Here is a 23,937-nt window from a genome sequence, read left to right on the forward strand (position 1 = left end):
ATTCTATAGAATCCAAATGTGCACCAAACACTGCACTTTTTATGTTAAATTGCTGTTGAATTTGTTAACCCACAACTGATTTCCTGTGTTATGGAATCTTGGAGATTACAGCTAACTTGAAGCAACAGGGATAATTCTTGACAGTTAATGGTACATTTGTATGCATTTTCCTGAAAGGCCGGCATCTTGAGGCCTCAAACAGGTAGCTCAACATTGCCCCCTACTGCTTGCAAGTGCAAACATATGAGGTGGGCTGGTACAAAGCAGGAATTGAACTGGCCGGACCAGTTCACAAATACCAGATGGCACTGAGCTAACAGAGCCACAGAACCATAGGCTTGCCCAATGACTATGGTCTTCTGTCTCTTCCAATAGCAAAAATAAATTATTATGAATTTGTTAAAAGTCATTTAAAGAGGCTTGGAGCCATGCTTAAATTTAATTTAGAAGGATCATCCCTTTTATGTTGGCCCAAACCTCCACTCTGCTGATAATGATCACCCTGAGGCTTGCTGAGGAGAGACACTGGGACCATTGATTTCACTCGGAACACTCAGTAATGCCACACCAACTGCAAGGAAGCTCGCTCTGGAGAATTCCCAAGACTGCTCTTCTTCTGGGTATTTTTTACACAAGAGTTATAAAGTAAACAGAAGATATTCCTTCTAACTGATGTGCCATGGTCCGATTAAAAAAGAAATGACAACTAAATCTTTTAAATGAATTCATAATGAATACAATCCGTAAGCTCACAATACCGAAGACTTCTCTTTAAGAGACAAAAAAACAAAAACCAAAAAACCCTTGAACAAAAGTGGTGCAAAAATAAATTTTTATTTAGTGACGTATTTATTTATTTTACAAAATCAGTGAGTTCTTTTCTCATTAATTTGCCAACTCTAATACGTGGAGTCGTCAAGTTACAATCCCAAAGTCCACCTGATGTCTTAGACTCAAAGTCTGGTAAATAAAGAGGTTCTTCCAACTCATATGTAAATGGACAAGCCGAGAAGAACATCGTAAAAAAAATATGCCCTGTAAATGAAGTTGCCTTTATATATACATTCCATAAAAATGTAGCACGCTCCACACAGGCTAATTTCAGGAATAGAACTAAGGAGATTTAAGCATGGACTTTTCATTACTTCCAACTCAGTTTTACAATGCTCGGTTTTATACTGAGGTTCAGGTCTTTGGCGGAATCCATTTTTGTGATACCCTTAGTACAATAAAAGAACGATTATTAACATTCCTTCCTCAGACACAGATCCATCGAAAGGCATGATTTAAACATCTGAAGAGATGTCTGGAAAGCTAGGGTCCAGATTCCGACCTGGACTTTCAAACTAAGACCCCTCCAGGGTGGTGACTTGGTATTTTCATTATAAAACCTCGGTTTTATAACAGAGGTTGGCCACAGCTCCCCACTTGCGCAGATCGGATCCTTGTTTCCAGAACAAGTCTGAGTCTGTGCGGGCACCACCTCCGGGGTGCAGCAGGCTTTTACCACTTTTCCACTACATTTCAAGTTCAACGGTCTGGAGGCAGAGCAGCGAGGCAGTGAAGGGCGTGACCCTAGAGCCAGCCTTCCTGGGTTCAAATCCCCGTTCCCCCGCTTATGAGCCGTGTGATCTTGAGGAAGTTATGGAAACCTTTTGTGGCTCAGTCTCCTGGTTTATGAAATGGAGAACCATCATACCTACTTTATGGGGTTGCCGTAAAAGTTACATAAGTTATACATAAAACATTCAGAATAGTGCCTGGTCCTTAATAAGTATCAAATAAGGGTCTGCCATTACTGCTATTCTTTAAATTGAGACTTAATTCAAAACTGGCAAGTGGCCTCAATTTTGCCTTCCAGCTATGCTTCTGACTCCACCCCCCGATCCCTTGCCCTGGCCGCGCTGGACTGCCCCATTTCCAGTCTCGTTTGTACAGTTCCTGGAGCCTAATGCTCCTCTCCCAATGCCCTATCTGACCCTACGCCTCCCCATCCAAAGTCCCCAAAGGCAACATCTGCTGTTTCACAACAGTCCTGGTCCAGTGGCCTGAATTTAATACTCCCTCCTCTGGCCTGTGATTTTTTTTTTTTTTTAATCTCTATTACAGGCTTTCATTTTAGCTAATGTAACACCTGGCTATATTCATGTCTCTCTCCTTGTTAAACTGAATGCAGCAGTTAAGCTACAGAGCCAGACTGCCAAGGTCTCCATCTTGCTCTGCTGCTTACTCTGTGACCTTGGGCGAGGCACCTAATTTCTCAATGTCTCAGTTTTCACATCTATAAATTAAGGCTCATAAGGGTTTCTACACCTCGTAGGGCTGCTGTACGAACTTTAGAAGTTAATACAGGGAAAGCCCTTAGAACAGTGCCCGGTGCATCTAAAAATGCAAAGGCATTTTAAATCTTACCGTTCCATCGTGGTTCCCTCCTCGTCACTTCCTACCATGCGTCCAGCATGGTGCCTTATATGTGGGAAATACTCAAGAAAACGCCCACTGAACTCAAGTGAGCTTGTCCTGGCAAAATCCTGGCTGTTCCTGGCGAACAGTTACCTAACCCAATAATTTGGAATAATGAATTGTGTATTTGCCTATGCAAATGAGGCAGCAGAGGGGTCACACAGCCCGGCGTCCCAGAAAATGCGGCCCCGGACCTCAGGTACTTACCACACCTTCCATCTTCTTCCACAGTTCTTCCAGTTGGGCCATGGGCTGACACCACCAATCACTGCATTTTCTGTATCGGTTGCCTTGAAACCAAAACTGTCTCAGCCACTCGAACTCAACCTGTGGGCCATAAAGAGAAGGCAGTTGTTACAATGCCTTCATGAGGGGCAATCAAGGACAACACTGTCACCCGATTCTCCTCCAGTAACTAAATTGCCACAGGGTGAGAAAAGCTCAGCCTAACTGGTTTCCAGTAGAACTTGGGGAGTCTCCAGAGCATTTCTGCAAAGCCAAGAGAAAAGCGGTCGTAAGGGGCTCCTGGGTGGCTCAGTCAGTTAAGCGTCAGACTTCAGCTCAGGTCATGATCTCATGGTTGGTGAGTATGGGTCCCGCATCGGGGTGAGCTCGAGCCCCGGGTGAGCCCCATTTCTCTCTCCCCCACCCCTCCCCGCCCCTCGTGGGATTCTCTCTCTCTCTCTCTCTCTGCCCCTGGTTCACTTGCACCCTCTACCTCTCTAAATAAATAAACAAACAAATAAATAAATAAATAAATACATTTTACAAAAAGGCAAGACAAAACACAAATACTGAGATCCTGAAGTATACAGCAGCCTGCGCAATGTGGGACAGGGAGGATAGAATCAAAATATATCTTTATTAAACATCTTTATTAAACACTGATATTTAGAGCAAAACAGACATATATTAAGAGACAGCCAAGTTCAAGATTTCTTAGATTTAAAATAAATACAGAATTTACCATGGGCCAGGAGGAGCTGGTGAGAGTCCTAGCCCTTATAACTGAACAATGCAAAGTTAATTATGGGGCATCCATGAAACCTACAGCCATTCAAATTGTTACTTTTCAAGTCAGGGCACATGTCAATAGGTAGAAAGAACAGTGAAGGCATTAACAATTGCTTTTCCTTCCTATGAACCTATATGGTTATTATTATGGTTATTATTTGCCTCCTTAGCATTCCTCCTTCTATTCTAGCAAAACCTCACTATTCACTTGGTAACCGACCCCCTTCCCCAGTCTCAGTCCACGTGGTCTGGGTAGATCTCCAGCCCCAACACCAGGGATGCAGTGTGTGGCCCAAGTGTCAGCCAATCAGCCCCCCATATTTCTCTAGTCACAGAACTGGGTATGGAGACAATCGCGGTATGTTCAATCACAGTTAAGTCTAGATCCCATGAGAAGATTCAGGAAAAGCATTCTATATCCATGCCACCACCAAATGGGAAAAATGGAGACAACCCAGTAGGAAGCAACTGCAAGATAAAAAGATAAAAACCAGGTGCTGGTGATACCACCTGGCTCTTGATCAAGCTATTCCTGAAGTCTTTTATTTATTTATTTATTTTTTAAACCTATTTACATTTTCTTTAAGGCTTATTTATTATTTTTGAGAAAGAGACAGAGAGAGAGAGAGAGAGAGAGAGAGAGAGAGAGAGAGACAGTGCAAGCAGGGGAGGGGCAGAGAGAGGGGGAGACACAGAATCGGAAGCAGATTCCAGGCTCTAAGCTGTCAGCACAGAGCGCAACGGAGGGCTCGAACTCACAAACCGCGAGATGGTGACCTAAGCTGAAGTCGGATGCCTAACCAACTGAGCCACCCAGGAGCCCCAGAAGCCTTTTATACTTAAGCCAATTCAGGTTGAGGTTTTTTTGTCCCTTGCAAATGAAATAACCCCAATGTATGCAGAGGAGAGGCTGAGTAAAGCTTTGGAAGGGTAAGAAATTGTTTTTTATCCACTTTCCAAATCTTCTAAAACTCATCTTCACCTTGAAAAATCAAATTTTACAGGGGCACCTGGGTGGCTCAGTCGGTTGGGCGTCCGACTTCGGCTCAGGTCATGATCTCGCGGTCTGTGAGTTCGAGCCCTGCGTCGGGCTCTGTGCTCAGAGCCTGGAGCCTGTTTCGGATTCTGTGTCTCCCTCTCTCTCGGCCCCTCCCCCGTTCATGCTCTATCTCTCTCTGTCTCAAAAATAAATAAACGTTAACAAAAAATTTTTTTAATCAAATTTTACTGTCAACGTACAACTCTATTCATCCCCACAGCTCTTCTGACCTCTGCCCTCTAAAGAAATGTTGAGCTTTCACAGCTTAGAGGTTAATGTTGGGTCGTCTGACTTTTGCTACGGTAATCGTGTTCCCTAGACAGTCCAACTAGTACAACCTTTACCTGTTACCACAAAGAATTTCGGTATTTATCCATATTGAACTTTCGCGAGGCAAACAAAAGCAACTTGTGAAGATTTACCAATGGTGAAAATGGCTCAAATAACTAACCTGAGAACACCCAGTCATATGAAAGGGTTTCAGTTTACATTAACTAAATGTTTGTTTGATATGTAGAACTGATTTCAGTTAAAGCTGTTTAAACAGAAAAAAAAAAAAAAAGGAATGTGGACAATATTAAGACAATAGCTGCCGAAACTTATCTGTGGTATTTAGAGACAGTTGGTAACAGCAGTAAACCACACTGCTTTGAGAGGAGAGCGAACACAGGGTAGTTCAACTTCTCTGAAGATGCAGGTTTCACATTACTCACTACAAGAAGAGTTCTATTTAATAGATTTTGTGTGAAATTGGTTCCCATTATGGGAACAGCCTATCAGCAAAGCATCACGCCCTATGTCAGGGCAAGCTGCAAAGATTTGAAAAGGTTTTCTTATCTGGGGGTTGGTTATTTTCATTGGTGAAGACAAAACTTATAAGCCCTGGCAATCGTGGTATCCCAAGAAATAAAAATAAAACAGATCAGCATATGTAATTAGTTTATCCAACCTATTGGGGTACACTAGGGTCTAGATTTCAGTAAATTAAAGCCGCAGAAGGAAGGAGAGGGGCATACCTGGAGACTCTGCTATGAGACGAGAATGCAAAGGAGGACCCCATCCATTTTAATAAATCAGGACTTCAGCTTCCTCCTTAGATGCCCAGCTATCAGTTGAAGCAGACGGTGCCATGATTAAGAATAAGGAACCGGGGCGCCTGGGTGGCTCAGTTGGTTAAGTGTCCGACTCTTGATTCGAGCTCAGGTCATGAGCTCATGGTTTGTTTGAGCCCTGCGTCGGGCTCTGCGCTGACAGCGTGGGGCCTGCTTGGGATTCTCTCTCTTTCCCTCTCTCTCTGCCTCTACTCTGCTCACTCTCTCTCTCTCTCTCAAAAAATATTACATAAATAAACTTTTTAAAAAATTTAAAAAAAAAGCATAAGGGCCCTGGAGCCAGTTCAAACTTGGGCTCCAGTACCAAATGGCTATGTCACCTGTAAAATAAAGACAATCACATAATAACCACATAGATTTAGAGTGAGGACTAGTGAGTTAATAATGAATGGGCTACTATATGCCAGGCACTTGCCAGATGCTAAGAAAGCAAACTGCACAAGGCCTACAACTTATTGTCCCCAAGGATCTCACGACGTGATAAAATTTTCTTAGCAAGAGAAGTTTTAACATCCATGTCAATTCATGGCCACCTCCCTTCCAGAGAGGCCAGTCAGTAAAGTTCAACGCTGAGCACTTACTCCCGGCAGAGTTTTTATTCATGAGTTGAAGTACTTCCCACGAGATACAATCTTTCTGGGCCTCAAATCCACTGGCATGTATTTTATTCGGCTCCATAACCTGACTTTTTCATTTCAATGTTGTGGGCAAAAAAAAAAAAAAACATTACAGGATTTTAAACAAATGTCACCCTCGCCATTTCCCCCACTGCCAACAGACGTCGTTGGCTGCTTCCTTAAAATTAATTAAGGAAGCATACAATACTTCCAGCCATTCGATTCAGAGTTTGAGTTACAAAAACAAACAAACAGACAAGAAAAAGTTATTTTTATTTTTTTCTCCCTCGACTGCGGGGTTAAGAAAAGAAAGCTGCAGGGCAGATACCCCACGAAAGCTGAAGCGTCAGGACTCGGAACAGAATGGAAGCCTTATCGCTTCCGGGGTTGAAAAAACAATCAAAGGTCAACCGTAGTGACTGACCAATAAAGTTCTAAGCATGAAAGGAGTAGGGTCTTCATCCCTTCTCCAGGGTGCATCCAGGGTTCCCTCCCTCCCCCCCCCCCCCCCCCCCCCGTCCCCCCGCCGGCACCGGGAAGCTCAGAAGTATCAGAGCAGAACCTAGAGACAAACCCTGAGGAGGGTAATGGCTGCCTTGGGGCCACGAACACTCCACGGGTGATGCAGATCCCCAGAGATGGGAGCGTCAAGGAGACAACTCTTTTGAGGTTCTCTCAGAGCTCACGATGCTTAGACACCAAACTCCCACCTTCTGGACAGGCCCTTCAAGGAAATTCACAATTATTCAATCTTTTGAGCAGCTACAATACAAAGATGAGCAATTAGCCAAGGCCTACCGACAACCTAGAGGCCTTGCAGGTTCCTGAAGGGCCTTCTCAATCATCAGTGAAAAATGAAAACATGCTCACAATAGTGTCTGTCTCACAACAGGGATTGCTGGGACAACTGTCTTTCATCACCCTCTTAACTAATCTGTACCTGGAACGGTCTCAGAGAAGATCAGTCAAGAAAAACTTTTCCCCTAAAAATGTCTAGGAAAAGTCTGAAGGGGAAGAAGAAACGGAATCCACCCACCTACCTGAAACCTCAGGCATTCAACAGCAAAGTTCAAAATCGTGACTTATGAGACGCTACCTCACCATTCATTGTAAACGCCTCCATCACTTCCACAGGTAGGCAACTGTCATCTACTTTTCTCTGCCAAGTCAGTGGGGGGCTCTTGATTTGGTCCCAGCTCAGCTCACGCAGGCCCCTCAGGGGATGCGTGAACATGCCCGCTGGGGTTAATGTCTCACCACAACACCTGAAATAAGTTATTTCACTAAGCAAGATGTTAGATGAGGGAGAGATGGTAATGTCCAATCTACTAAGAGCTACCCCCTGAAGGCTCTTTCCCAGGAACTCCGAGGAAGATGCAGGTCTGACCAGACCAAACCATTTTTTTTTTAATGTTTGTTTATTTTTGAGAGAGAGACAGAGAGACAGAGCATGCGCAGAGAGAGACAGGGAGACACAGAATGCGAAGCAGGCTCCAGGCTCCGAGCTGTCGGCACAGAGCCCGACGCAGGGCTTGGACTCACGAACCATGAGATCATGACCTGAGCTGAAATCGGATGCTTAACCAACTGAGCCACCCAGGTGCCCCAGACCAAACCATTTTTAAGAAGGAAAACAGCATAATAACATGCAGGAGGATTCTGCTTATCAGTGAACAAAAACCTCTGCTAAGCATCTTTAGTTAGGAAAAAAAATACTTTCTAAAGGTACTCAGGTCTGTTCCCCACAGTTCCCAAATTGCTTAGTTAGAAACCATCTAAAGGAAACAAGCCACATCTACACCCACAGAGCCTGAAGGCCCGCAACACACAACACCCAGGGCTTCATCCTGTAATTGGTGCAGCAAAGGCACATGGCCTTTAAGATAGAGGAAATCGAACAATAAAGAACCCAGGGGGAACGATCATGGACCATGTATGATGCTACTGTTTCACAACAGGACACGGAAGAAAGTGATCATGTCAGTGCTCGATCCCAGGCCAGCGCGTAGGGCCAAAAAACAGTATATGATAACGTGCTTTGGCATATGGAATTCATATGAAGGAGGTGGCCTTGAAGAATCAAAGACTGGGGGGCTGGGCAAGGTGAGCACACACCATATTTAGATTCATGATCTCTCTCTGCCTTCGATTTCTAGACTAGCTTCAAGGGGCTAAGGCTTCTGATACACGTCTATCCCACTTCGCTAAAGTATACAGTGTCAAAAGCAGCCAGTCACTTGCTGAAGCTATTGAGCTCAGATGACAATATTCTACTATTAGATAAACAGTGTGATTTTACAGATTTTCCCCCACCCGTTGATGATAACAAAACATCTCGGCCAGTCACAGAAGACCAAGATGGAGGGGGGGGCGGGGGGTGCAGGGAATAACTCATGTTGAGTGTTGAAAAGAGCACCCATTCGGCTGGCCTAAATCCTGACATTGCAAGGTTTGTAGAGAAGGAAAAAATCAGAATTTCTTTACTACAGACCAGAATTTCTTTACTGCAAATATGGAGGAAGACATAACTTTGCTCCCAAGTCTAATTCAGTGAGGTCACCGGGCCCATAAAACGCTTATCTTTCTTGAGGTTCTAGCTATCAGCAGTGTCTCTACTTAAGGACAGATAGGAGAGAAAATGGGGCACTTATCAGGTACAGGGAAGGGAAGAAAGTCAGTCCTGAGTGCAGCTTATTAGCATTAGAAGTGGTTATTCTTTCCCCAGGCCCCTAGAACCACCTCTGTGACCTCATGTCCCCGAACTCACAGCCTTGTTCTTGCCATTTGAACTAGACTGTCCCTTACCTAGTCTGGAAACATCAGGCATTTTCCTACCTCACAGTCTTTGTGGCAGTTTGTCCCTCCACCCGAAATACTGTTCCCCAGATATCTACGTGGCTTCCTCCTCACCTCTTTCAAGTCCCTGCTCACAGCACATCTTCTCAGTGGGGATGTTTTCTAGTTATCTCAAGAACCTACTATATGATGAGCAGGTGTATTAAGTTTATTATCTGTCCTCTCCCTGGCCTAGGATGCCTAGTTTACTCTCGTAAACTACCGTAAACTTTACATCCTAAAGCACACAGAAGAGTGCCAGGCACGCAATCAGTAGTAATTACTTGCTGGAAGGACGAAAGAGAACATTTTTGTGTTCCAAATTCTCCACCGATCCTTCCAATCCGCACAAAGAGAGAGTCTCGGGTTGGTGATAACCTTCAACAATTCTCCATGACTCGGGACCCTCTTTTTTCCTTTTAAAGTTTTTTTTTTGTTTTGAGATCTAATTTGCCCGCCACAAAATTCATCCATTTTCAACGTCGAATTCAATGACTGTTAGAAAACACAGGAGTTGTAGGCTGCTCTCCCTGCTTCCCATGAATAATGGAGACTTCAGGCTCAGAGCCTTCTCCCGGCGAGAGAATCTGCTGGAAGGTAGTAACACTGCTGTGTTTACACTGGCGAGGTCTCTCTGGTTCCTTTTTCTTTTGGCTAGTGATACTGGCTCGCTTCTTAAAGTGGTAATACAAAGCTTCCTTTGCAAAGAAAATTTATTTACATAAAAATGAGCCGAGTTTTTAAAAGTATTAAGTAGACAACAATACGCACGGTCCAAAGATAAAGCAAAAAGCTGAGAGGGTGTTCCTGAGAGCAGCACAATTGGTGAAACATTGGCTGGTGGGATCCAGAGCTGCTGGTCTCACAGACTGCAGACCCACACCTCATTCTGTAAACAAAAAGCGAGGTACGGACACTTGCTCCTGGGGTCCACCCACCCTTCTCTTTGGTCCTCGCAGAAAGACCATTCTTCATGGGTCTTGCGCTTCTGTGCGCCTTGTGAGCAAGATACTGACATCCCTCTATCTCAGCAAGAATGGTTGGTATAGAGAACAGCCTTGGAAGAGATAGCTTGTCTCCAGAACAACGGGCAGGGATGCTAACAGACTTGGAGGATAAAGACGGTGTCTTGTTTGGAACAAATGTCAGCCATGCTTACTGCCTATTATAAGAGATTCGGGTTCCCTTTGTTCTTCTCCTATAACCCAACCCTTGCAGGTGCATTATGTTACCGGGCCTGCTCTGTGCTGCCCCGTGGAAAGAGAGGCTTGCACAACTGGCACAAAAACGCTGATACTCTGGCTGCTGCTATCGTTGTTAAGTAATAAACTATTCTTTATCTCTCACTGAGGAATTTCAGGTCTTATACCCATATGAAATTACGGCAGATCAACTTGTTAGCTTGCAGGCAGCTTCCCGGTTCCTGAAAGTCCTCACCTCATTGTGGATTTCCTCTCCTTGTTTCAGAACCGCGGGCTCAAAGGATTTCAAAGAAACATCACCACCGTCTGCCCCGTCACGGACATTCTGCAGAGCCACCTGGCAGCGCTGTAAGATATAATCCAAGGTTCCAGTGGAGCACTGCAAAGACAGAACCAGCAATCAAGATGAGGAGCAAAATCCCAGTTCACCATCGACTCGTCCTAGGGGTATCCACATTTGTCCCTTGTCCAGTATGTTCACCTGTTGCCCCCACAGCTCAGCCCCTATTCAACTTAAGAAATACTATAGTGGCCGGCTCACTGGGCTCTGTGTTGCCAGCTTGGCCTCACTTGGGCCACTCTTCTGGCTGGTTTTCTTTCATTATATGGGCCTTATATCTCAAAACAGTGGGCTCCCTGAGGCTAAAGCCATGTGTGTGTATACACACACACACACACACACACACACACACACACACACAATTTTATTGTATATTTCTTTTTTTTTTTTCATTTTTTCAACGTTTATTTATTTTTGAGAGAGAGACAGAGAAAGCGCGAGCAGGGGAGGGGCAGGGAGAGAGGGAGACACAGAATTGGAAGCAGGCTCCAGGCTCTGAGCTGTCAGCACTCGAGCTCACGAAATCATGACCTGAGCTAAAGTTCGAATGCTTAACTGACTCAGCCACCCAGGAGCCCCTTATTATATATTTCTTTCTACGCATATTGCAGCATCTAGAACCAAGTACTAAATATAAAAGAAACTTAGTGAGTAGTTATTGGACGAATCACTAATTAACCAAGACGTCAAAGACACTGACTTCATTGTAAGTGCCCTGGACCTCACAATGGGAAAGAAAAGTAACCGGCCTGATCAGTTCAGCGGTCCACAAAATGGAACGGTAACGGCACACACAAAAAAGTGAAGTTATAAGCACAGGGCAAAGGACTCATTTTCCTTTTCTGCAAAAACCATAGAGTTCACGGCTGCAAGTCCTTGGTAGAACAGGTTCTTCTAATCATGGAGGACACGTGGCTCATGCCCTCAAGGCTTGTTCAAAGGCCTCACTTGGTAGGTTGGTGTGGGCAGGGGCAGATAGCTAGTTCGTCCCTCTCTGTGTCTGTGGGAGAAAAGCAGAGGTCAAATGGACAAACTCCTCCTCTGAATGACGTATGTCAGAAAAAAAGAGGATGCGGACGGTGGCAACGTGATTTCCTAGAATGATAAAGAGCTACAAATGTCCTTTAGACCCGGTGGGGAAAAGGTATCACGCAAGTGTTTTTATTTGAATACGTATAACTCAAACAGATGTCTTAGAACCTTCTAGTGCCCTGGTATAAAAATCAGTTGGGCGGCTACCGCCATTTTACGCAACGTGTCACGTATAAGCCTGGGAAAAACAAAGTTACGGTGACAAAAACAGAAGCCTGACTAATATGTATTTTAATATGAAGACCTCAAAGTGCCGGGAGCACATCGGCAGGCAGCTCCAATTTGCTACCCAGAAAAAACAAAAAGGGGCGCTGAGTCACCACTCACTTTTGTCCCTGAGCCACTCCTACAACCTCTTACTAAAAGACATTCTGTCTATAAACATGTTGTATTCACACCTTTACTTTCCCAAGTATCAAGTGACCTACATGAGAGGTTACAATGCATTTATCCCGACAAAAGACTGGAAACAACCTGCATTTCCCATCAAAAGGGGACCCGTTAAGTAAACTATGGTGGAGCCACATGGGGGACTTTTTTTTTTCCCTGGGTGGACAGAGTTTTCTCTGTTGTAAAGAGCCCACAATGAGGCCTATTTTTTGGCAGAGGTTGGGGGAACAATTTTATTGAGACATTATTCACATGTCATAGAAGTCACACATTTGAAAGCATACAATTTATCGTTTTTAGTATATTCACAGTTAGGCAACCGTTTTGTTTTGTTTCTAATTTTTTTTTTAACATTGACTTATTTTGAGAAAGAGAGAGAGAGAGAGACAGAGTGCGCAGGGGAGGGGCAGAGAGAGAGGGAGACACAGAATCCGAAGCAGGCTCCAGGCTCCGGGCTGTCAGCACGGAGCCCGACGCGGGGCTCAAACTCAGGAACTGTGAGATGGTGACCTGAGCCGAAGTCGGACATGTAACCGACAGAGCCACCCAGGCTCCCCTAGGTGACCGTTTTCACAACTAATTTTAGAATATTTTGGTCATCCCCCCAAAACACACTCTGCACCCCTGTACAAACTCTGTGTCTTCTCCTCCCCTTTCTGCCAACCTTTTTTTTAGCAGCTATTATGAATCAAGCTGCCAAGAACATTCATGTTTCCTTTTTTTTAGCAGCTATTATGAATCAAGCTGCCAAGAACATTCATGTAGAAGTTTTCATTTCTCTTGGGTATGGAACTGCTGGGTCATATGGTATTGAAAATCCTGAGGCAGCGTCACCGTGTTGTCCAAAGTGGCTGAACCATTTTATATTCCCTCCGGTAGCGCGTGAGGGTTCCCATGTCTGCACATCTTCCCCAGGACTTGTTACTGTGATTTTAATCATCGCCATTCTAGTGGGTGTGAAGTGATATCTCACTGGGGTTTTCATTTGCATCTTCCTGATGACTAATGATGTTCAACATCTTTTCATGTGTTTATTGGCCATTTGTAGACCTGCTTTGCAGACATGTCTATTCACATCCTTTGTCACTTAAAAATATTGGATTATGTATCTCTTTAATTAATGGTTGTAAGCGTTATTCATATATTCTAGACACGAATACCTTGTGAGACAAGTCAGGTGAAACTACTTTCTCACATTCTGCAGTTTCTCTTTCCACTTTCTTGATGGAACCTTTTGGAGTATCAAAGTTTTTAACTTTGATGAGGTCCAATATATCTATTTTTTCTTTGGTTGTTTGTTCTTGTGGTGTCATATCGGAAAAAAATCATTGTCTACTCCGAGACTTATATTTTGATAAGCAGTTATCATCAAGCCTTACTAAAACCAAAGTGCAGAATAGTATATAGAGTAGGCTACCATTTGTATAAAAAATATCAACACATATTTGCTTGTATATGTATTAGGCATCACAGAAAGAAAACTAAGAATCTGATAACACTGGGTTGAAGTGTTATCTCTCTGGGGAGAAGGAGGTGGTTGGCTTTAGGAGGAAGAGAGAGACTTGAAACTATTTATTCTTAGGTTCTTTTTAGGTTTTGAACCATTTGAGTAACTACCTATTCAAAATATAATGATATATAACATTGAAACTTAAAAAAAAAAGGATATTCAGGAGAATGGAGTTCTTCTGTTCCAACTGGAAGAAAACTAAAATCAGATAAAGGTCAAGAGCCATCAGACATAATCTGGTCACATGTAACCAAAAAACTAAATAGATTTCTTCTCTGATTAACTAAAACAAATTTCAGAACATTGCTTCCTTAAGATAGTCTGTTTCCTACATATTTTGAACAGGCAGAAAATTGCAAATCATTTTGTTTGGCACAGGTGAAACAAGAAAGAAGACATAAAGTAAGTGAGGGCTATAATGCTGCATGGATTTTCCCCTCTTCTATCGAGGGAAACAGCAATGTAACTTTCATGTCAGAAAAAAAGTCTTCTCCCTCTTTTATTACTGAAAACAATAATATATCATGAAATAAGAATTTCTAAGTAAGATAAAAACATGATCCTGTCATCTTTCCCTATTTTCATTATTTTCATTGCACGTGAGTCTTTGTCCACACAGTTGTGACCAGTCAGTACACAACAGTGTATATTCTGTTTTTCTCTGTTTGTAAGTATTCAAAACTACCATTTTCAATGATTGCTCATTGAGCTGATAATTTAATTAAGGAGTCATGTGCTACAAAGGCACCGAAGTTCTGCCCAACTTTTCACTACTCTTAATCACTCTAAACATCTTTGTATGTAGATAGATATAAACATATATACACATATAAATATATACACATACATACAAATACGCATACACATACATACATACATACATACATACATACACATATATACTTCTTTTGAATGGTTTCCTAGGTTTGAGTCCAAAAAATAGTGTTATGAGATCAAAAATATGAGTATTTTTATGGTAGCTGAACACATCCCCACATAGTTCACCAAAAAGTATGCCGATTAGAAAAGCTTCCAGAACTATATGAATGTATGTTTCACTGTAACTTTACCAGCATTGATCATCAGCAGTTCTGACTTTCCACGGAAATAAAAAATCACCTTAAAATGATGAGTTTATAAATAAAATGTTAATTGAAACACAGCCACACTCCTTTGATTCCATATAGTTTCTGGCTTCTCTGGAGTTACAATGGCAGAGCTGAGCAGTTGCCCCAAGATCTTACGGCCCATGGGCCACGGTTTGCTGACCTGATCTATACTTCAGAAAGCAAGACAGTCACATCGTTCACATCGGATGTGTCTAATTAGTAAAAAAATATATCTTGTGGCTTGAACTGAAGTGCAGAGATTATAAAAGGCCTAGATTTGAGATACTGGTTTTCTCCCAATAGCATTACCATATATCCCCACCTCCCTATTTAAAAGTTAATTAACGCTCGCGATGTTGCCTAAAAATGAGAAGATACAAATACAGCTGTGACTAAGCAGAAAATGCTAAACCTCAGGATATTCTGAAAGCACTGCTACTCTAATAAAATTGGTCTGCCTGGAAAAAAAGGAAATAAGGCTACAGGGGGACTGTTCAAACCGTACTCTGGCAGGCCCCTTTTGGAGGTCTGTGTAGGTACGGACTTTTTTTATGGCAGGAGGTGGAGGAGGAGAGTTTTAGTCCCTTATTTGCATTTGCCTGCTGGACCGCTCCACGGGGCAGCTCCAACCCAGCCTGTTCAAAACTGAATGCACTATCGTCTTCCCCTAATGTCTTAAACTGCCATTTCTAACTAATGGTAATGGCATCCCTAAATCACCCAGGCTTGAGAGTTGGCCAAGAGCCTGGCACAGGGAAAGCATCGAATAAAGAGTTAATTCGTTCATTCTCGCATTCATTCTTATGTTCCTCCCTCCACTCAGACAGTCCTGCCGTCGTCGCAACTTCCTGAGAGAAGTTACTTTTAGGTCTCTAAGATAAGCACCTGTGTGTGTCTTTTTGTTTGGTATCTGTCTCCCCGACTCACATGCAAGTTCAACAAAGGTAGTGGCCAGGGTTGCCATGCTGATGATTCCATCTCTCAATCCTGGAATGCTGCCGAATGCACAACAGGCACCCAAGTATGTACATATGTGTGTATGTATGTATGTTTTTAATGTTTATTTTTTAATGTTTATTTATTTTTGAGACAGAGAGAGACAGAGCAGGAGCGGGGGAGGGGCAGAGAGAGGGGAAGACACAGAATCTGAAACAGGCTCCAGGCTCCTAGCTGTCAGCACAGAGCCCAACGCAGGGCTCAAACTCACGAGCTGTGAGACCATGACCTGAGCAGAAGTCAGAGGCTCAACTCAGGTGCCTCTTGGCACTCAAATATTTAGATGAGTGAATAGAAGAGAGGAGAAAGGGACATGAGGAAGGCAGGAAAGAATGTCTGATGGGCTGGCTGGCATCTTGACTGAGTAGACACTCATGCCCGCTCTATCCCATAGCAACGTGACCAGTCCACGAGAAAAGCTATGGACTTAACGAAAGACGTGCCACTGCCTTGCAGACTCAGTCTCAGGACTGAAAAGGTCTTGTGCTTGTGTTTCCCTGCTACTTTGTTGTATCCCTTCTGCCCAACTTCGTACCCTGATTCCCCTGTGGTATGGTGAAAAGTCAACCTACAAAGCAAAAGCATAGGTAACAAGTTTGGATACGAGGTCAACTTGTCGTCCTTCTCATGATTATTCTCCTGCTCTATGGACCCCTTCTTAACTGATCACTTAGTACCCCAGGGTGACTATTCAGAGTTTTTCCTCACCTCTTAGGTTACCATTCTGAACTGGTCTAATCAGCTGACCATCAGCCACTGCAAGTGGTGGCAGAATTGAGCAATAAAGTCTGGGTTAGGAACACAACTGGGGAGCTCAGAAATTCCTTGGCACACTGTAACTTTCTCCTTAATTTACATTCACATGCCCAGAAGCCTGACCAAAAAGTTAAGGGAAATGTAAATTCCCAACCATCAGAGCCAGTCACAGCTAACACATGCACAAGCACACAAATCCACCCCATTTCCTGCTGGCCATCTCCTGTCCTTGACCTTGACAGATACAAACCCCTTAGAAAATCTCTAACTAGGAACACCTGCCGATGATGTTTTACCTTCTCCAAGAAACATAACCCCAAAGAAGCAAAATACGCTTATCCCATGCTGTGAGTACACTTTTTTAAAAACTGTATCCAACACAACCCAAAGCTGAAAAAGCAAGTAAATAAAGGCTCAAGTCAAGTTCGATGGAAGCAATTTTCCTATCAAATACTCTTCCAAAACTCTATGTGAAATTGCTCATTCCAACCACTACTGTCACATCCAATTAAGTTTGAAACACATTTTTATTTACACTTACCTCTGCCACTCGGTGGGTGGAACTAAATCGAGGTGGTAAACCAGCCAAAACACAGTGTTGGTGGGTGGCATTGAGATCATCTGTAGGAAAAATACCAAAAATTAAAAAAAATAAAACCACACACACACACGCACACGTACACACACATTTATTAGTCACTATAATAAACCATTCAACAAAAATACAACGTAAACAGTAAATCCATTATTCAACAACAACAACAGCCAGGGAATTAACACCTACTTTGAATTCTTTAAACCATTAGCTATAACTGGGATGACTTTGTATGTGCGTAAGTATTACGGATAGACATCAAAACCATGACATGCCCAAGAGTAAAACAGGATGTTAATTATTCGAGGACAACAAGTATAAACCAGGACGGTCTTTAGCAAACAGTACATATGGCTACCCTATTTATGTGTGGTCTTATGATGCCCTCCCACCACTAAGTTTACTATTTATGAACTTTCTCTTTCTCATGATACATCAAATTCTATCCATGCCTTTAGACAATAAGCCAATTTTTTTTTTTTTTACATTATTTGGGGTGGAACAGCTTTCATCTGAAAATCTGCCTCTTTCTCTCCCCAATCAAAATATCAATTTTGCCCTAACAATTTTCCAGGCAAAAAACCAACCAACTCAGCAGTTGCAAAGTTTTGGCACTCAGAACAGAATTCAAGCCTATGGATTCACAACCCAAGAATGGAGTAGGTGGTGAATTCATCAGTTGAAAAATAAGCTTAAAACCACATGCAGTGGAAGAAAACCAATGGCCAAGTTGCTGCATATTCTAAGAAATGATGCCACAAGTCAGGCAAAAAATCTCTATCACCTCTGCTTAGGACATCACTCCCTCTATTACAAAGAAGAGAACTGAACAGTACTATTCCCCAGCAGTGTATGATTTCCCAGATAGGCAACAGAGGCTTCTTACCAAGATACCAAAACCCACAATGATTTATACTAAAAGACAAAGACCACCACACCCCTTACGTGTCAGGAAAATTAACTTCTAAACAAAATAACGGAAATGTGAAATGTCAACTGAAGGGCTCCTGCTTCTGAACATTCTGGAAGAACAGTGAGAAGGTCTGCCTTCCTACCTGAAGCAACTACTAAAGGGACCAAAACTAGGAAACAAAGGTTTCTGACACTGGAAAACAGAGAAAGATATAATCCCCGGGATAGAAAAATAAAATAGGTGAGCCCTAAAATTGCCCTAGCTTACAACCCGGAACAGTTTCGAAACCAGAATAGAGAGTGGGGAGTCAGACAGAACCCAGAGTTTTCAGTTTTCCTTCTTGCTGAGTTGCGAGGACAGAAACTGGAGCTTAGGAAGCCCAAGGCAATGAGGATATGTACAACAGAACACTGGAATAGAAGAACCTGCACGGACAGAAAACAAGCGGACATCGGCGGAAGGGTTCCTTCAAGTCTCTGGCTGAGCACTGACAAGGGCGTGTGTGAATGAAAACTTCCCAAGGACAGAAGAAGAAGCACCAGCAAACAATAGGCTGAACAAATGTCAGAGCTCACACAGGGCTGGGGAGGTTTTGTGTTCTCAGCAGCTAGAATGGCTCCTGCTACGTGAGAGAATGGATAGAGTCCTTGGAAAAGCATCACCTTAGTAGCAGGGCTATATTAGTTCTGTGTCAAAGATCCACTTGACAGCTTGAAAGCAAGCCTCCAAATGATTCAAGTTATTCCAAATAATTTAATTAGTCACTAGAGCAAAGTCCAACGCTACTGAAAAGAATTTAACAAAATCAGACACCAAACAAAATTCACAATATCCGGCATCCATTCAAAAAGTAACAGAGAAGAGGGGTGCCTGGCTAGCTTAGTTGGCAGAGCATGCAATTCTCAATCTCAGGGTTGTAAGTCCGAGCCCCACGTTGGGTGTAGAGATGACTTAAAAGTAAAACCCTATAAAAACAAAAAAGTAGGAGAGGAGAAATGAAAGACATACATGACACATAGGTACGTATAAGATATATAGGCATATATAGGTATATATTATATAGGTATATATAAGAAATACACATCTTTCTTTTCTTTCACATATGTGTCTTTCATATATATAAATAAATGAAATGAAGCTATAAAGATGAAAAATGTAGTCTTTGGAATTAAAAAAAAAACAGACATTGAATTAGATTAACAGCACTTCTGGCACTGCAAAAAAAAAAAAAAAAAAATCAGTGACCTAGAATACACAGAAATAGAAACCATCCAAAACTGAAGCATAGAGAGGAAAAAGACTACAGGTAACTGAAAAGACATCAATGACCTGGGATACTATTTATCAGTTTAACGTAAATGTAACTGGATTCTCAGAAGGGGGAGAATGATAGAAAAAAATATTTATCTGAAGAAATGATGGCCAAAGAGAAAAATCAGAACAAAGAACAAGGGCAACAAACAGAAAACATTAACAAATAAGGTAACTATTAAATCAATTATATTAGGGTCGCCTGGGTGGCTCACTTGATTAAGTGTCCAACTTCAGCTTAGGTCATCATCTCATGGTTCATGGGTTTGAGCCCTGCATTGGGCTTTGTGCTGACAGCTCAGAGCCTAGAGCCTGCTTCAGATTCTGTCTCCCTCTCCTTCTGCCCCTCCTCGCTTGCGCTCTCTCTCAAAAATATATAAACATTAAAAAATAAATAAATTATATCAATAATAATTCTCAATGTCAATGGAGTAAGTACACCAATTAAAAGACAGAGATTATCAGAGTGGATGCAAAAACAAAACCCAAATATACGTTGTCCACAGGAAATTCACTTAAGTATAAAGACACATACAGATTAAAAGTAAAGGGATGGAGAAAAAATATTCTATGTTAACACTAATCAAAACAAAGCTGGAGTACCTATATGAATTTCAGACAGAGGAGACGTCAAAACAAGGAAATTATCAGGAATAAGAGGGCATTACATAAAGGAGTCAATCCTCCGGGAAGATACAACAATCCTTAATGTGTATTTGCCTTATAAGACAGAGTCAAATTATGTGAAGTAAATCTAATAGAGTAGAAAGGAGAAATAGACAAATCCACTATTACAGTTGGAGACTTTAACACCCCCTATCAGAAACAGAAAGATCCATTAGGCATAGAATCAGTAAGGACACAGGTGAACTCAAGAATACCATCAATCAACTGGATGTAACTAACATCTACAGACTACCTCATCCAACAAGAGCTGAATACACATTCTTCTCAAGCTCATATGGAACATTCACCAAGAGAGATCACATTCTGGACACAACACACACACACACACACACACACACACACACACACACACACCAAAATTTAAAAGAATAGAAATCATACAATATCTGCTCTCAGACCATAAGAATTAAACTAGAAATCAGTATCATAAAGACAGCTGGAAAATCCCAAAATACTTAAGAGATTAAGCAGCATACTTCTAATTGCATGGCCAAAGAAGAAATCTCAAGAGAAATTTTAAAGTATTTTTAACTAAATGAAAATGAAAATACAACATCAAAATTTGTGGGATACAACAACAGCACTTCAAAGAGGAAAATTTAATACACTGAATGCATATATTACAAAGGAAAGATCCAAACTCAGTAATAAAAGCTTCAACCTTGGGAATTTAGAAAATGGAGAGCAAATTAATTCTCAAATAAAAAGAAAAAAATAATTAGAATAGAAATCAAGGAAATCAAAAACAGAATTGACGGAGAAAGTCAGTGAAACAAAGCTGGTTCTCTGAAAAGATCAATAAAATCAATAAGCCTCTGTCCAGACTAAGAACAAAAGAGGAAAAACACAAATTATTAATACCAGAAACAAGAAAGGGAACATCACTACAGATCATATGGACATTAAAAGGCTAATAAAGTAATACTATGTATAGCTCTATGCCCACAAATTTGATAAGAGAGATGAAACGGACCAATTCCTTTGAAAGACTAAATCTTCCAAAACTCACATAAGAAAAAGACAATCTGAATAGGCCTATTTGTACTAAAGAATGAATCAAAATTACTAACCTTCCTAAACAGAAAGCTCCAAGCCTAGATGGGTTCACTGGTGAATTCTACCAACCATTTAAGGAAGAAACTATGCCTATTCTTTACAGACTCTTCCAGAAGAAAAAAGTGGAAGGAAGACTTCCTAATTCATGCTATGAGACCAGCGAAACCCTAATACCAAAAGCAGACAGATATTACAAGAAAAGAAAACTACAAATTAATATTCTCAAGAACATGGATGCAAAAATCCTCAAAAAATACAGTATTAGAAAATAGAATCCAACAATGTATATTTTATATACTTTTATATACATCATATACACTTATATGCCACAACCAACTGAAATGTATCCACATATGCAAGGCTGGCTCAATATTTGAAAATCAATTAATATTTTGTCTCCTGTTTGTCCATCTGTTTTCGTTTACAAGGGCTACTCCAAAGAACAAATCAAAGCACACCTGGTGCACGGTACAAAATATTACTACGAGTAGGGTAATAAAATAACCAAAGTCACAACAACAGAGAGCACATAACAATCCCTGAAAAAAGCACCTCCTGAAGGGCCAGGCCCTGGACAGCATATGACCCTCCTTTAATATAGCAGTGCTCACAGGTGCAGAGCACACAAGTTTTTAAAATGCATAAGGGACAGAAAACTAGCCAAAATGACGAAATGGAAGAATTCTCCTCAAAAGAAACTCCAGGAAGCAGCAACAGCTAATGAATTGATCAAAACTGATTTAACCAATACAGTGGAACAAGAATTTAGAATAATACTCATAAAATTAATCGCTGGGCTTGAAAAAAGCTATGAAACTTGAAATTGGCCACAAGAAAAAGTCTGGAAAACCTCCAAAAGCATGGAAGTTAAAGAACACCCTACTAAAGAATGAATGGGTAGGGGCGCCTGGGTGGCGCAGTCGGTTAAGCATCCGACTTCAGCCAGGTCACGATCTCACGGTCCGTGAGTTCGAGCCCCGCGTCAGGCTCTGGGCTGATGGCTCGGAGCCTGGAGCCTGTTTCCGATTCTGTGTCTCCCTCTCTCTCTGCCCCTACCCCGTTCATGCTCTGTCTCTCTCTGTCCCAAAAATAAATAAAAAACGTTGAAAAAAAAAATTAAAAAAAAAAAAAAAAGAATGAATGGGTCAACCAGGCAATTAGAGAAGAAATTAAAAAATACATGGAAACAAATGAAAATGAAAATACAACAATCCAAACACTTTGGGATGCAGCAAAGGCAGTCCTGAGAGGAAAATACATTGCAATCCAGGCCTATCTCAAGAAACAAGAAAAATCCCAAATATAAAATCTAACAGCACACCTAAAGGAAATAGAAGCTGAACACCAAAGACATCCCAAACCCAGCAGAAGAAGAGAAGTAATAAAGATCAGAGCAGAAATAAACAATATAGAATCTAAAACAACAGTAGAGCAGATCAATGAAACCAAGAGTTGGTTTTTTGAAAAAATAAACAAAATTGATAAACCTCTAGCCAGGCTTCTCAAAAAGAAAAGGAAGAGGAACCAAATAGATAAAATCATGAATAAAAAATGGAATTATTACAACCAGTCCCTCAGAAATACAGGCAATTATCAGGGAACACTATGAAAAGTTTTATGCCAACAAACTGGACAACCTGGAAGAAATGGACAAATTCCAAAGCACCCACACACTTCCAAAACTCAAACAGGAAGAAACAGAAAATTTGAACAGACCCATAACCAGTGAAGAAATTGAATCAGTTATCAAAAATCTCCCAACAAATAAGAGGCCAGGACCAGATGGCTTCCCTGGGGAATTCTACCAGACATTTAAAGCAGAGATAATACCTATCCTTCTCAAGCTGTTCCAAAAAACAGAAAGGGAAGGAAAACTTCCAGACTCATTCTATGAAGCCAGCATTACTTTGGTTCCCAAACCAGACAGAGACCCAGCAAAAAAAGAGAACTATGGGCCAATATCCCTGATGAATATGGATGCAAAAATTCTCAACAAGATATGAGCAAATTGAATTCAACAGCATATAAAAAGAATTATTCACCCTGATCAAGTGGGATTCATTCCTGGGCTACAGGGCTGGTTCAATATTCGCAAATCAATGTGATACATCACATTAATAAAAGAAAAGATAAGAACCATATGATCCTGTCAATTGATGCAGAAAAAGCATTTGACAAAATTCAGCATCCTTTCTTAATAAAAACCTTTGAGAAAGTCGGGATAGAAGGAACATACTTAAACATCATAAAAGCCATTTATGAAAAGCCCACAGCTAATATCATCCTCAATGGGGAAAAACTGAGAGCTTTCCCCGAGATCAGGAACACAACAGGGATGTCCACTCTTACCGCTGTTGTTTAACATAGTGTTGGAAGTGCTAGCTTCAGCAATCAGACAACAAAAGGAAATCAAAGGCATCCAAATTGGCAAAGATGAAGTCAAGCTTTCACTTTTTGCAGATGACATGACACTATACATGGAAAACCCGACAGACTCCACCAAAAGTCTGCTAGAACCGATATATGAATTCAGCAAACTTGCAGGATACAAAATTAATGTACAGAAATCAGTTGCATTCTTATACACTAAAAATGAAACAACAGAAAGACAAATAAAGAAACTGATCCCATTCACAACTGCACCAAGAATCATAAAATAGCTAGGAATAAACCTAACCAAAAATGTAAAAGATCTGTATGCTGAAAACTATAGAAAGCTTATGAAGGAAATTGAAGAAGATACGAAGAAATGGAAAAACATTCCATGCTCATGGATTGGAAGAATAAATATTGTTAAAATGTCAATACTACCCAAAGCTACCTACACATTCAATGCAATCCCAATCAAAATTGCACCAGCATTCTTCTCGAAGCTAGAACAAGAAATCCTAAATTTTGTA

General features: G+C 41.5%; 1 protein-coding gene across 3 annotated transcripts in view; it reads right to left on the reverse strand.

Moving 5' to 3' along the window:
- FTO (FTO alpha-ketoglutarate dependent dioxygenase) overlaps window positions 1-23,937 on the reverse strand; it is a 435,167-nt gene that overhangs the window by 242,919 nt on the left and 168,311 nt on the right. For all 3 annotated transcript variants that reach the window (XM_047835973.1, XM_047835971.1, XM_047835972.1), the window contains exons 5-7: window positions 17,017-17,096; window positions 10,518-10,661; window positions 2,671-2,790 (exon numbers count right to left, since the gene is read on the reverse strand). In XM_047835973.1, coding sequence (XP_047691929.1) covers window positions 2,671-2,790; window positions 10,518-10,661; window positions 17,017-17,096 — 344 coding nt within the window. The remainder of the gene's footprint in view (window positions 1-2,670; window positions 2,791-10,517; window positions 10,662-17,016; window positions 17,097-23,937) is intronic.

This window comes from Prionailurus viverrinus, chromosome E2 (genome assembly GCF_022837055.1).
Source record: "Prionailurus viverrinus isolate Anna chromosome E2, UM_Priviv_1.0, whole genome shotgun sequence".
In the NCBI taxonomy this organism is placed as follows: Eukaryota; Metazoa; Chordata; class Mammalia; order Carnivora; family Felidae; genus Prionailurus; species Prionailurus viverrinus.